Source organism: Hydra viridissima, unplaced genomic scaffold, assembly GCF_058129835.1.
Source record: "Hydra viridissima isolate aposymbiotic clone 2 unplaced genomic scaffold, HvirCarnegie_v1 scaffold_6, whole genome shotgun sequence".
Classification (NCBI taxonomy): domain Eukaryota; kingdom Metazoa; phylum Cnidaria; class Hydrozoa; order Anthoathecata; family Hydridae; genus Hydra; species Hydra viridissima.
Genome location: NW_028324305.1, coordinates 8,388,713 through 8,405,016, shown reverse-complemented (window position 1 = coordinate 8,405,016; position 16,304 = coordinate 8,388,713). Strand labels below are relative to the sequence as shown.

Sequence of the window (16,304 nt, the reverse complement as noted above, 5' to 3'; positions counted from 1 at the left end):
ATAAGCCACGTACAGGACGCCCAAACAAGGTTCAAGTATTGCATCAACGAGCTATTCTGAGAAGGGTCATCCAGAATCCTAAAATAAGTGCTCCAAAACTTGCTGGAATGCTACAAAATGATTACAATTTAAAAGTGGATCCTGAAACTATTAGAATAACCTTAAGAAGAGCTAGATACAATGGTAGAGTACCATTGAAAAAGCCCTACATCAGCAAAGTAAACAAAGCCAAACAACTACACTTTGCAAAGCTTTATATTAATGAACCACAAACATTCTGGGAATCTGTCCTTTTCACCGATGAGTCAAAATTTAATGTGTTTTCATCAGATGTAAGAGTTAAAGTTTGGAGAAAACCAAATGAAGCATTTAAAAAACAAAACTTGTGTCCAACAGTGAAGCATGGTGGAATGTTTTATGGTGGGGGTGTATAAGTGCCTCAGGTATAGGAAACTTGGTTTTCATTGATGGAAATGTGGATCAAAATGTGTATTTAAACATTCTAAAAAATAATCTGGAAGAAAGTGCCCACAAATTGGGACTTACTAAGTCATTTATTTTTCACCAAGATAACGATCCAAAACATACAGCCAAATGTGTCAAGGAATGGCTAATTCAAAATAGTTAAGCAACTTCATATACCCCCACAATCTCCAGAATTAAATCCTATCGAACATCTGTGGGATGAATTAGGTAGAAGAATTAAGAACCATGATGTGAGGAATTGGCAACAACTTCAATCAGTAATTATGAAAGAGTGGGGCTCAATCACTCCAGAAATTACCCAAAAATTAGTTGATATTATGAAAAACAGACTGCATGAGGTAATAAAAGCTCGTGGTGGAAACACAAGATACTAAAACACTAGCAAATTGAGTTTGCATAACAATTTTATTTGATTTTTGTAAAGTGGATGAAAACTTTTTTGGCGCAAAAAACAGGCATTGTGTAGTTTAAATTGCAATATTTAATTTTCTATTGTTTATTTTGTAAAATCTTTTTTTACAATATTTCTTGAATGGTTAACTGATATCATTTAGTTGAAATTTTGCTTATATCTTTGTTCAATAAAAAGTTATTGCATCTGAAAAATGAACAGGACAGGTGGATGAAAACTTTTTTGACACAGTGTATATTGGGTTATATAATATCAATGTTTTTTGCATAATTTAATTTTGAAATGTCAAGGTACAACTTAAGTTTATGAATACAAGCTATGATTTTGAAAATTCAAGTAATGAATTTTTCTTGAATGGTTAACTGATATCATTTAGTTGAAATTTAGTTGAAAACAAGGCAGTAGCATCAATATTATATATGAGAAATATAGCGAGACAAAGGTGGCCTTTTACCAACATGTTTGAGACTACCAGTTAGAGCATTTGTGTCATATATAGCAAGCAACAAAGATTATTAAAATTAAGAATGCCTTTTTTTATGCACTTCTAAAGTGTTTCCAGAAATGGAAGTGTTTTTTCTAGGTAATAGGCAATAAATTCTCCAAAGTATACCTTGCAAAACCAACACATTTACTACCACCATTAGAATCTCTTAAAACTCTAGTTGAGATCACATGACCATGAGGTGATAACAAGTGTTGTAATTGCTATGAAAAAATCATAACCATTTTAACAGTCAGTTAGATAAAAAAAAAAAAAAGGTAATTTGCTTGACAGTTTCTCAGGCTTTAAATTTAAATCATAGAAATTTAATAAAAGCATGTGGTGTGCATTTATTGCATACCACATGCTTTTTATAGGGACTGAAAGTCATTATAGACTCAACCAAAATAATTTAACTTTTTCTTAAAATACAGCTGCAAAATATAACAGACAGAATTAATTGATTTTAATGAAAACTTGCAACACAAGTTAGAACTTTATAAAATATTTCTTAGTATGTTTTGAGAAAAAAATGAAAGTCTTGATTGGACTTCTCTTATTTTCTCCCAAAAAAATTTGGATGGCAATCACATCAGTGTATTTAATGTAAGGGTCACATTATCATATATCCATGTTATAGTAACCATACAAAAGTGAAAATATTGTGATAACTAGATATAATGTTAACCATATTCAAAATGAATATTAATTATGTAACAACATAATGTAAGTTTCATTGCAGTATTTATAAAATAAATGAATGAAAAAAAGAACAACTCCAATCTTTGAAATTTAACACAAAAAAATAAACAGCTAGACTAATGCAGATGATCTTTTATACTTTAATTTTACACATAAAATTTAACACATAAAATTTAAAACATAAAATTTAACACATAAAATTTAATACATAAAATTTAACACATAAAATTTAACACATAAAATTTAACACATAAAATTTAACACATAAAACACAAAATTTTTCCACATTGCTTCATAAAAGTGAAGAAACCCAGTTCATCTTTAGCAGCAATAAATTTTCAGACACAAAGAGTTATGTTTATTAGCATAAATTGTTTTAGTAGTAATATAAATTTTGAAGTGATCGATTTTTTTATGAAATATATATGGCTTAATAGGTTTGTCAAATGATCTTTCCTTAAATGGTCAAGTTGTTAAATTTTACTGTTTTTCCATTAAAACTTTTAAAATTATTATAAGATTTTACCTGTTCATCAGTCTGTTTTGGTAAATTTGAAATATATAAATTTGTAGGATCTTGTTCTTGTTGCTAGAAATATTCAAAATTCAAAAAAATATTTTTGAATTTTGCTTATGATATTAAAATACTGAAAAATAATTTCTATCATTAGAGATTTTTTCAAGTGAAAGTTTCTCTTACTTTAGCCATTTGAGCTTGGATTCCTTTACTCTGAAGTGCCCCAACTGCTCTTTGTGCTGAACCTGGACTATCAAAGTCAACAAAACCATAACCTACACATTTAAAAAAACATTTTCTAAATTCCAAATTAAACAGAATGCTGTGAATATGATGAATATCATTTATTAAAAGAAATTAAAGAAATGTTGTGAATGTTAAGTTTTTTACTGATAGAAACTTATTCTTCCTTTTTAAAAATGATTTAAAGTTATTTTGATACACTGGATATATGAATGTTTATGAATATGTAATGCTAACAACTTGATAATTTATTAGCTTTACATATTCATAAACTTTCTTTAAGTTCTCATTCTTATATCTTATTTAAAATTTTGCATAACTATAATCTTGCATAATTAAAAATATATAATAATCTTGCATAATTAAAAAAATTGCTATAAAACCTAAACTTAATATTTAAATAATTTAATACATAATCTTACTCAAGGGTAATTAAAATCTTTCACCAAAAGTCCTTATTTGGGCCCACATCCTCCATTTCAGGTTTTGTATTGGCACCTTTTCATGAATAATTCAAGTTCTAGTGGAATAAAGTGATTGAAAATGGGTACCTGACAAATTTAGAGGCTGAATCTGAATCTGAAAATATTTAAAAACTTTTGATAAAAATGTATCCAAGTTGTATCACATAATGTATCACATAGACAGCCTGTGAAATAAAATGAACACTTTTAACATTTACAAAAATGATAACAAAAAATCTAAAGCTGAAAGTTGTCTGGAGCCTATTGCTACATTTTTAAAGGTTAGCTAAAATTAAGCTGTAGATATAGAAAAACTTGGCTGCAAAGAATCTCATTGTTATAATTCAGCACTTTCAAAATTCAAATTGAGAACTAAATGTTGCCACTGGTGTAAATACCTCTTTAAGCTTTGTATTAAATGGATAGCAGCATTTAATTACTTTATTTGTATAGTTGTTCAAAAAAATGTTTATAATGGAGACATTTTATTTGGTTTTGATTATTCTCAGACCTCAATATTATTATTTCTTTATCATCATTGGTAAGATCTTCAAAAGATTCAACTCCAAGGGTTATTTGTTGGGTGTATATTTTGTCAGATGATGGGCGTATATCCTGTCAGATGATGGGTGTATATCCTGTCAGATGATGGGTGTATATGTTGTCAGATGATCGGTGTATATTTTGTCAGATGATGGGTGTATATGTTGTCAGATGATGGGTGTATATGTTGTCAGATGACATTCATTTTCTAGCTGAAGTCCAATGGAGCACTGTTGACTATTTGTCAACAGTGCTTCAGTGACTCAGAAAACAAATTTCCAAATAAGACTCAGTAACTATTTAATCTAAAATTAAAACAACTTTTAGGCTCTATACATCACAACATACACCACAACATAAATCACAACATAAATCACAACATAAATCACAACATACATCACAACATAAATCAAAATATACATTACAACATAAATCACAACATTCATTGCAACATACATCACAGCATACATCACAGCAAACATCACAGCATACATCACAGCAAACATCACAGCATACATCACAGCATACATCACAGCATGCATCACAGCATATATTACAGTATACATCACAACATACATCACAACATACATTATAACATACATTATAACATACATCACATTTATTGGGAACATTTAAAACTATATTTAGCCAATATTAAGATTTAACATCACTTTTTTACATGAAAAAAATTTCAAACCCATAAAAGTATCACCCATGGTAAAAGAATAGAAAATTTGTCTTAAACAATTTAAAATTAAAATTAAAAAGATAACCATAAAAAACATTAAATTAAGTTATTTCCTTTACATTTTTTGGAATGTAAAGCAACCCTAAATAGGGAATTTTCAGTCTAAGTTTTAAAGTAGCAAAACTATATTATGCTTCAAGAGACCAAAACTTTTAAATTAAGATGTACTAACATCTCTTCTTTTATCAGATAAAATTTTGAATAACTTAGAATTAGGCAGCTCCAGGAATTAGTGAAAGCACGACTAATGCATGTTCAATCAATCAAAATTTTTAATTGGGTTATTTTCTTCACAATTTTGGATTGAATATCCTCAATAATAGCAGGGGCCAATTTGTAACTCTTTTCTTCTACTAGAACTTGAATTATTTAGGAAAAAAAGATTGGGAGAAGAAAAATTTGGGGAGATAAAATCAACCTTTAGAAAATCAGTTAAAAAAAACAATAAAGCAGAACTTTCAGATATCATTTTTTTGAACAAATCTTTTATTTGCAGCAAACAACAAAAGATAATTTTCAGGAAATAAAAAAAAATATTTGCAACAAAGATGCAAGTAAACAAAAAATACAATAGCTTTAAGTAACTAATTTTCCACCTACTGATCAACTGCCACATCAAAATTAATACCAATTTCTTTAGTGCTGAGACAATTAATTTCAACAAGTAAAAGCATAATCCCTGAGACCAAAAACCACAGGACAAAAACTTGTCAAAAGTCAAGTCTACAATTGAAATTTTTTTTTTAATGATAAGTTTAATTGTGAAACATGGCCAGGTTATTCACACTGTTTCTGTAAAAGAATATTATAAACTTATTGTTTTTCATACAATAATGCTTTTACTTCTAAAACCTTTAGTCTTAATGGGAAAAGTAATAAACTGTTAATTAGCTCAAATATTTATTTTTTTACGTAGTTAGCCTGTTTTTAGTTTCTAATTTTAAAACTCATTTTATCATACATGAAAAATGATCATAGACCTTAGTGTAACTATTGTTGCCTATTACTGGTATTCCTCCTAATTATTGCAAATCACTATTTTTAAAACTTTAGATTAAATAATGTCCCAGCACTTCTTTGACTTGCATAACACTATCTTTATCTTTATATCTTTAATATATTTAAAATTAGGATTAAAGAAAGCTTAAGAAAAATAAGTTAAAGTGGAGTAAATAAACAATATAAAGAGCAGCTTTAAAGTAATACCAAACCTTTACATTGATTTGTATCTTTATGAAGAATGGCTTTAGTTGAGATTATATTTCCATATCTAAAAGTGAAATCAAAGCTTTACATAAGAATAAAATTTTAATTTTAACAAATGAAACTCTAGATAAAAACAAAAAATGATATCTATTATTAGTACTTAAAAGTGAACAAACTTTTATTTGAACAAACTTTGAACTTTGAACTATGAACTTTATTTGAATAGTTTTTAAATTCAGAATATTTTTTTTACCAAAAATGAAAGCAAAAATTTTGTGATCAGCTTTCATTTCTAACTCGTTAGACAATAAAACCACAGCTTTCATTTCTAACTCTTTAGACAATAAAACCACAGCTTTCATTTCTAACTCTTTAGACAATAAAACCACAGCTTTCATTTCTTAACTTATAAAGTTAAAAACTGTGATGTTTAAAAGATGTTTAAAAAAAAAACAACAAAAATTGTGATGTTTAAAACAATCAGGAAAAAGAACATAAAAATAAACAATGATTTTAAAAATTTTCATAAAAATTACATTCTGCACATGTTAACAAGATCTTCATCTGTGGTGGATCCATGCAACCCTCTAATATAGAGATTAGTTTTACTGAGTTTCTCTCCAGTTTGTGAGTCATATAAGTAAGATGTAGAAGATTCCATATAATTTGTTCTTTGATTTATGGCTGATGCATACTGCAAATAGGTCTGAAAAAAAAAAAAAACCTTTACAAGTATGTCATTTTAAGTACATTATAGTAAAAAAATGTAAAACAAATAACAATCAAATTTTAAAATAGTAAACTTCACACAATGTATATTCACTTGCCATTGGTATAAATTTCAAAGAATAACTTTTTACAATCAGGAAAATAATTTACTGTTAAATTATACAGTCATGAAAAAGATTTTCTTTTTTTTTTTAACTTTGTTCATTTATATATATAGTATAGTAAGGAATAAAATAAAGGATTTTGAATAGTTTATTTACAGTTTTGCTAATTAATTGCAGTTGAAAAGTTACAAGCATTTATGATTTTTTAGGTGTTTTCTCCAATATTTAGTCTCAGTGAGAACAAACATATTTTTTTCTATTTATCTTTGGCACCTTAAAACAATACCTAATTAAGAATTAATAAAAATTTAGGACCAGAGTATGAAATTCTTATTTCAATCATTTATTCTTTTAAATACTTTTTTCCCATAATTTACAATTGCTCTTAAATCATCTAAATAAAGAAACCCAACACCAGTCATCTTAACTAAGCCAGTCTAATTATTTGCATGGTCCATGTAGTTAAAAAAATCAATGTTCTTGTCAATATTATTCAACTACTAAACCAGTCAACCACACATAATTGTAGATGCAAACAATGTAATCCATAGTTTGTAGGTGAAAAAACAAAGCCCCCTTTTTATTAGCAGATTTGCTAGCAGGGTTTAACAAAATAAAATTTTATTTCTAAAATTCAGCAAAATCATCCAATACCATTTTAGTTCTTTCTTTACACAACTTCATGTTTTGGCTTTGCACTTATAAGGATTCATCTTTTTTTATCACAAGTGAAATCTTTAAAGTTTTTTGAAGAATTATAGAATACGTAGTAAGGTCAACACACTGAATTGATCAAAAAAATGTCCTTAAAACATTCATTTGTTTTATTTCTTTATTTAGTTAAATCTTCTATGCCAGAGTAGCATTGATGAAACATACACTGAGAGTTATTAGATTTGCTTACAAGAATATCTAATAAGTATATAAATATTTTGTTTTGCTTTGTAAGTACAACTTTTAAATTCAGCACATTATGACATAAAACTTAGTCTGATAAAATTCAACACTTTGGCTGCAAGAAACTTTGAAAATTTAATTTTCCTTTCAATTAACTTTCTTTTAAAAATGTGTTTTAATTTAATCAATTAGCATTAGTCTGTTTTTCATGAGCACACTACTTCTAATACAGTCTATGTATACAATACTACTTCTAATACAGTCATTTAAACTAGTTGTAGGAACCATTAATCTAGGTTTGCTTTTATCAAAAACTGATGTGTAAAACTATTAATGTGGAACTACTAATAAAAAAATATATTTTCTTAGAGTATAGAAAAAGTTGTGTAGTATTTAAATGTTTGATTATCTAACTTGAAAAGCATAAAAACTTAAAGGAAATTAGGTATTTTGAGATTTCCATTAGTCAAGTCTGGTAAAGCATCCTCTGTAGTTCTCTGTAATTCTCTGTAATTCGTTATTAGCTGTTAACTTTTAAGAGATTACTCTGGCCTATTTTAGCCTTCAATACGCTGATTTTTTTTTTGTTAAAAAAATTATTATTGAACTTATCTTCAAAAAGTAAGGAAAATTATTTACAAAAGTGACAAAGTGTAATTGTTAAAAGTCTTTTGATGAAGGAACTTTGTCTAATAATTGTTCTTAGTATTAAGAAGCTTTTTTTTAGAATTTTGTTAACCAAAAAAATATTATTGAGAAAGATTTAATGTGAGCCGAGAAAAGGTCAAAACACTTCATTACATTTTTAAGATGCTGTTTAAGATACTTTTGATGAACAATACAAACAGATTCACTTTTTATCCTGTCCAATAATTCAACCTAAGCACCAAATTAATTCAAAACACAAAGCAGAGTTATAATCTGCATTATGTAACACTGAGTGAAATAATTATTTAATAGTATTACTTTTAAAATAAATTAAACAGAGAACTCTTTGTCACCTTACTTTGGTTTTGTTAACAATATCTGAAATTTTAAGAATTTTAGTTTTTTGTTTAGAATTTTAACAGACTGCTTTACTTACAGGCTGGTATCCATAAACCATAGGACTTAAATGAGGTCGATGCTGACTACCAACATAATAACTTGACCAATTCACAGGCCAAGGATAACCAACTGGAGTAGGAACAAGTCCAGGCCTAAGCTCCCTTTGATAAGATGATGCTTGAGCATTCGAAAATCTGGTCTATAATATAAATCAAAATGTAAAATTAACATTAAACTAAAAATTTACTTATTTACACTTTTACTTTCTTCTTTCAACACTTTTTAGAACAGAAAAAAATAACTGTTTCGATAGAAAACAACTGTTAAATAGAAAAACAATGCAAGTAAATATACTGTAGAAGAAAACTTTTTCAATATACCTTTTTGCTAATTACAAAAACATTTTAATTATTTAGCTGGTATACATTACAACTCAATAAATGTTTTAAAAATGCTTACCAATTTATTAACTAAAATATTGTTTCAAAGGTATAATATAGGTTATATCAGATAATTGTGTTTAAATCAAAGTAACTTGATTTAAATAAATTTGAAATTTGTTATTTAGGTTTAAAAAGTTTAAAAAACATTTAAAAGTTAAACAAAATAACTGTTGAATTGAATTTTTTAAAGGCCCTTGAGAGCTGGTTAAAATTTTTTTTGTGATAAACATTTCTTATCACAGTTTATGCAAATTTTTTTTCTTTGACTAAATCACAGCAATAGAGCTGTTACTCACTTTGACTGAATTTCTGTTTCTAAATATTTTTAAAATTTACAATGCACTGGAAAATTATTGCTGATTAAGCTTTTAATGTAGATAAATCAAACTAAAGTTACAAGTTTTGTTGATAAACAAAAATTAAATGTAACTTTTATGTTATTATTTTAATTTTTAATTATTGAAAATAAAAATTAAAAAAAAAAAAGAAAATGTTTTGTCCCAATATAAATTTCTGTGTGTTCTGGCATATATATAATATTTTTTATTTATCTAAATCATGGCAAGTGTGCATTCTTGAGACAGAGGGGTAAATTCTAACTGATTGCACAATTGGTGTGCACTTATTCAAACACCAGTTATTGTTTTTTTAATACATTATTGTTCAGTAACCTTAAAGTTGCTGAACAATAAGAGCACTATTTAATAAAAAAGGTGTTCTGTATCAAATTATCCATGCAAAAATATGATTTTGTAAATTACCATCTAAAACTCTTTTGAAATTTATAACATGTTTACATTTTTACTAGCTCAAGAACTGTAATTTTTAATTTAAAATGTGGAACATAACACTTTATGCATTTTACCAAATGCTGTCTTCATGTCTTTTATTTAACAAGATGTAATTCCTGAAGAAATAATGGTCTGAAAAACATTGAATCATGCAACTTTATTATTTCAACCTACTGAATTTGTTAGAACATCTTTGAACTATAAAAAACACTCCAAATTTTTTAAATATCATGACAACTTAAAACTTTCAGAGTTCCCAATTTAAACAAGATAACAGTTGTAAGGCGCAAAATTTTATCTAGATTGATTTTATGGTAGATGACTTCAAACTCATTAAAAATATAAGGATTATGTTAATAGTTTATGAAAGCTTTATCTTTTATATATACAATTTTTGTGGCCTAAGAGTTATGAAAGAAAGTGCAGATCTTTGATGTAGTATATGGTCGATTTATTACAGAAACTTAAAACTAGATTTTTAAAAAAAAATACAAAAAAGCATTTTCAGCAGAACAGAGATTTTACATTAATTGTTAGAATTGAACACTTTGCAACATTTTTTCTAGGTTAAATATTTTTTGGATTAAATATCAATTTTTATTAATTTTTGAAACAGTAGAAATAACAAAATAAAGTTCAAGTTTCAAGAAAATCTGAGAACAATGCTTAGAACAATGTTGAAGATATCATAAACATAGGTGTATTTATACTGATATACACTTTTAACTACACTTTTGTTGTTTAATGAACTTATACCAGAATCCTATTGTGCCATATTGTTTTTTGTTAGGGGTACCCAGATAAATAATTAAATATACATATATATATAAATATATATATATACAACATTCTTACTTGCTTTTTATCTAGTACAGGTTTAACTTTTTCACCATTGTTGATAGGCTCACGTTGCTTTTGCTGGGGGTTTGGTGACTAAAAATTATTACAAAATAAGAATAATATTGTATGCATATACATTAGAATAATTATGAAAATTTATAAAGTTGTCAATATGTGTATGGGAGAAGCCACTAGGGGCTGCACTTTAACTGGCATTAAACACTTTCAAATGATATGCTGAGCTGATTGGGGGAGCTTGAAGACTCTATGTGTCCCTGAACAGAGGATAGGCTTGATGGAGCATTCCAGGGAAATTTTAAAACTTATTACAGATAGAAAACATAATCTAGATAATACCATGTTCGGATGATTTCTAAAAGACTAAATAATTTAAAGTATTGGTCTGATTTTTAAATTATCTTGTAAAATAAACTCCAAATAGGTTATAGGTAATATTATGATTTTAATATATACACTTTTTGGTTGATAAACATCTTTTGCATACACAGCTCATACACTACTCCATAAATAATATTTCAATAACTCTTAAACCATTGATTCATAAAACTATAACTAACTAAGTGTCTGAATTAAGGGTATCTGGCTAACAAAACACAAGTCTTTCAAGGTCTAAATTTTTCAGATTGACAAACACAATATACTGTCAAACAGGATGAAATTTTTCAAATCAGTGTTTTTGTCTTTTAAACTGTACATAATTTACCATCAAAAAAGTGAAGATTTTTTTACCTAGGGTTATGACTTTAAAAAAACATTATTTTTTATGATAATTGATTCATAGAACTATATCTAAGTAAGTACCTGAATTAAGGGTATCTGGCTAACAAAATACAAGTCATTAAAGGCATGTTACAACTTGATGATTGTTTTGTAGAATGGTTTTACAGGTTATAGGTATTTGTACCTTAAGGTAGGTGATTTTTTGAACACCCATATATTTTTGTGTTACAATAGCTGAAAGCTCATCTTTAGAATTTGAACATCCCTAATGATCATTTAAACTCCCTGGAAGTAGTTGTTGCACTTACACTTTGTAATCAATCACAATAGCTTTGCAAAATAAAACCTAATTTACCATGTGAACCTTAAAATGTAGGCTTTATTTTATGGCAATAATTTTGGAACAACTTCCTTATTTGTATTGAAACTTTGTGTGATAATTTCTTAATTGTTTCATGTCAAATTTAAGTAAATAGATTGTAAAAATGCCTTTCAGATTTTTAGCTGTACATTATAATGTAGGTTTTTTTGTACCTTACACTGCAGGTCAGATTTTTAAAGAATAGAAAAATTATAATTTTTATTATTCAAAATACTTTTTAATCTTGTTTTACTTTTAAAGCATGATAAAATAAGATCAAAGTTCAATCTCAGGTAGAGGCGCAAGACAAAATATCAAGTTGCTTTTTATAGAGACAAAATAAAATTAAATGAAAATACTTCAGCAAATGCTGTGGATTATTGTAAAAAAAACAAACAAAAACAACTGTCAAGGCTACAAATTGGTTAAACAAGGTGCATATGTTGGTCCTAGAACTATACATACATTATAGATGGTACTAAAATTGGTGAAAATAAAACTCATCTTTTAATTTTGACAAAGGGTAAGGAGTATGCAATAGTATTGTATGCAAAACAAAAAACAAAACAAAAACAAAAAAAATGTCTACTAGAAATTACAAATACTGTTGCTATCAATAATTATGATCAATAATATTTGCCATATGTAGTCTTAGTAACTTAATTCCTCATTTCAAATGTCAATTTTATGCTTTAAGTGAAAATATGGGTTCTAATTTTTAAAACAATTTGATACAAGCTTTCAGTTTTCAGTGCATACTTTAAAAAGAATGGATTAACTGTTTCAAATTATATTGTCTTATACCTTAGCTATTTCCTTGTATAATATAAACCTTATTACAATCGATTTGAAAATACAAGAGACAAAAATTAAATTTTCAACATTTTAATTATATTTGAGAAAAAAAAGTGAAAAAATGAAGAAAACTATCAAAGTTTTTGAGATTATATTAAACTTTGGTGGCATAGCCTTTTGAGTCCGTCGCAGTGGCAGATTATTACGGCATTGTGTTAACAAGATTGATTAGTGCAGCAGATTAGCATTAAAAATGACTAAAATTGTGCAAAAGTGGATAAAAGCATGAAATTTTCACCAATAACTCAGAAAATTATGCTGATCATTTTAAGATATGGTGGCAAAGCATAGCATGACCAGAACTGTCTTGAATCCATGATGGCAGTTACCGCCATCTTAGATTTATAAAAACCTTATTAAATTTTAATCCCTTTAACTAATCTTGGCCAAAATTTAAGGAATGGTAGATCATTCAAAGTATACATTGATCGCATATGCACCAATGAGTGGGAAAGGGGCTTGGGCACGGCCCTCTTGCCCAAGAAATACCCCTCCCCCCCTGCTTTTTATTTTTAAAAAAATTTTTTTAAATTTTTTTAATAAATATTTCTAAAAAACTTGTTACTCAATAAAAAAGTTTAAAGCAGCTAAGAAGCCAAAACAACTTTTAATAAGCATATTAGTTAATATTGATCTATACATTGTTACATTTCAATCTCTGGTACACTCTCCTTGACAACTGCAAAGAGCAGTACATTTTAAGCTGTTACGAACACATTTACAGCGGCGTGTTGTACAACCTATCTTACATCCGCACTGAATTAACTCAGGACAGCATTTATCAGCTTCAGGAAGCGTCATCCATATTGGATGCCAATCACTTCCTTCTAGCTTCCAACCCCATTCACTTGGGCTATGTAAAGTTGGCGATACTATCAATGCTTGACTCCAAATATACGCCTGATACGCTGCACGCTTCACATGCTGCATTAGTGCGTCACGCGTGGGTGGAATGTTTTCAATCTGCCAGTTCTTTTGAGTAAAGAAATACTGCCTTGCAGAATTTACACTTTTTTGCTCAGCAGTTCGATGATACAATAAAATGACAAATCTTTCAAGTAACAACAAAGTTTCATCCGTCATTGGATCATGAGCTGCAGAAAGTGCCAAAAATGCATCAGTTACATCATTGAAAGAAGACCAAGAAGACCATGCTGTTTTTTTACCTTTGCCACAAAAAGCTGAGGTTGTATCGCTACCAGTAAATTATTATCGTTGAACCACTCCTTTGTATAGTATGCAGTATGTGCAGTAGCGCCATCTTGTTGAAGTTTCCATGGTTTATCATAGAGCATAAACAGGTCAATTGATGGAATTAGGTTATTTTCCAGTAATTCTACGAATATTCTGGAGTTGATTCTTCCGGTTTATGTTTGGCACATACCAACACCTTTGTAATTGAAGCATGATCAGATTCCTATTGAGCCTCCTCCCTTTTGTACAGTCGGTCTAATGTACTTGGCGTAATACTTTTCGTAAGCCATTCTTTTGACTGTTACGAATGATTTGCTCAAAGTTACACTCATCACGCCACATAATGTTTTTCCATTGTTCTATTGTCCAATACCTTCTTTCACGACACCATTTTAGTCTCCTTTGTTTATCATATAGACGCAGGAGCGGTTTCTTCAAAGCAGAGTAGACTCCAATCTTGTATTTGATAAGTATTTGGCGGACTGTACTTTGAGAAATAGATGTATTTCGCGTTGTATTGAATTCTGTGGTCAATTCTTTGTAACTAATTCTTGGATTAGGTCTGACAGCTCTAAAAAGGGCACTATCGTCCTTTCTGGTGGTTGACAAGGGTCTACCTGGCCTCATTTTCTCGCTGGCACCACCAGTGTGAAGAAAGTTTTGCTTCGTTGTCCGAACGCATTTCTCAGAGACTCCAATTAACCTGGCGATTTCTCTATTACTTTTGGTTCCTTCTTTGATGTGAGCAATAATTTGCCATCTTTCAGCTTGATTGACACGTCTTTTGCCCATTTTTCGCGTCTTTTTAGTGCAAAATTAACTTAACTTTTGTTTATTTGTTAAATAATGATTAACTAATTACAGGTAAGTTATATTTATATAAGGTTTTTTGAGAAAATCAAATAATTTAGGCCTATTAATGAGAAATATGGGAAAAAAACTACTAATTAACTATCAACTAACAAGGTATAAGACTTTTTTGATTGTGCGTCTCAATTTATGAATAAAATAAAATCAAGCTTATTAATTAACTTTTTTGTGTTAATTGGTATAAAATGAGTAATAAACATCCTGTAAAAAAAATTAAGGTACTCTATAATAGAGTTTCACTTCCTTTACTAATTTATATATCAAACATAGCGATAGCACTTTTATTTTATTTTTATTTTAAGCATTTTCTTACATATATGTAAAAAAAAAATTATATATATATATATATATAAAATTTATATATATACACATATATCAACACATTTTAAAAAATAACTATAAACTTACTTTTAATCGATAAATATTGTTTATCTATTTTTCAAAACTTTTATATTTTATTTGTGATGTGATTTGTTTTTTAATCGCTTTTTTTTAATCGTTTTTTTAAAAGTGCAATATGATTGGATAAATTTAGACTATGCGGTAATTATACGGTAATTTATTTAAAATTTTGTTACAAAAAAAAAAATTCCGTGAAAAGTGACGTAATAATTCTTCATCTTTCTCCAGCTCATTTACCATACTTTTTTGGTAAAACTGGACGTGCCACCATATCTTAAATGCATTGGATACTTATTTTCTACATCTAAAAAAAGTTTCATGCTTTTATCCACTCTTGCACAATTGTTATGCTAATCTGCTGCACTAGATTATTTGTCTATAGGCATATTTTTTAATTTTTGGTGTAATTTTTGGTTTAAGTGTTAGTGTCATTATTCTAGGAGATCTTCTGAATAAATTGTCACCATGTAAGCTATAATCTCTTATCCAATGCCTTTCTATTTTTGAAAGTAATTTTGAATCATTTTTAATGAAATTTGCTGAAAAATTTTTGTGTAAATACAAAAATTAAAAAATCAATTACTGAAAAATTAAGATTATAAATACCTTTGAACTTAGAGTTTTTTTTGAACTAAGAGTTTTCTTTGCATTAAGAGTGTAAAAACCTTTGAACGTTTGATTTAAAACACAAATTTTGAGAGTGCGAAGGTTATTATTACATAAGTAAGCTTATTTATTAGGATAAGAACTTTTAATGTTTGCGTATGAAACATGTATTAAATATGAAACATTAAAATTTTATAAAAATCTTGAGATTAGAAAGCAAAATACAGTGAAATACCGATCGACTTGTTTCTCATACACGTACAACTTTAGGACTTTTTATTTATTTGAAAACGATTAATTAAACGATTAATTTCGAAAGTAACTCACAACTAAATTTCGGCAAATAAGCCAAAATATGTTTACAACAAAACAAATGATGTAGCTAAAATTGTATGCAACTTTATACGCAAAGAATTCATCAGCCGTAGGCACGTTGTTAAATTTTAGTCATTCTTGATGTATTTGCTATGCAATATTATTGTACTAATTATATAAAAGCTCCTAAAATCATACATGATTCTGACCGTAGTATTACAAAAACTTCTTTTGACAAAGATTAAAAAGACAAAAAAATACTTCGAGGAACGTATTTTTTATAGAAAAATAGTTCGAGGAAACG

At 27.9% G+C, this 16,304-nt stretch overlaps 1 protein-coding gene across 10 annotated transcripts in view; it reads right to left on the bottom strand.

The window, feature by feature from the left end:
• Positions 1-16,304, bottom strand: part of LOC145189920 (RNA-binding motif, single-stranded-interacting protein 3-like) — a 35,869-nt gene that overhangs the window by 11,888 nt on the left and 7,677 nt on the right. For 2 of the 10 annotated variants that reach the window (XM_090090022.1, XM_090090021.1), the window contains exons 2-8: positions 10,672-10,749; positions 8,620-8,781; positions 6,342-6,511; positions 5,817-5,869; positions 2,785-2,876; positions 2,611-2,673; positions 1,512-1,606 (exon numbers count right to left, since the gene is read on the bottom strand). In XM_090090022.1, the coding sequence (XP_089946148.1) occupies positions 1,512-1,606; positions 2,611-2,673; positions 2,785-2,876; positions 5,817-5,869; positions 6,342-6,511; positions 8,620-8,781; positions 10,672-10,749 (713 nt within the window). Of the gene's footprint in view, positions 1-889; positions 1,027-1,261; positions 1,607-2,610; positions 2,674-2,784; positions 2,877-5,810; positions 5,870-6,341; positions 6,512-8,619; positions 8,782-10,671; positions 10,750-15,685; positions 15,869-16,304 lie in introns of those variants that run through there. The other 8 variants (XM_090090020.1, XM_090090019.1, XM_090090024.1 and 5 more) reach the window with 6 other exon arrangements.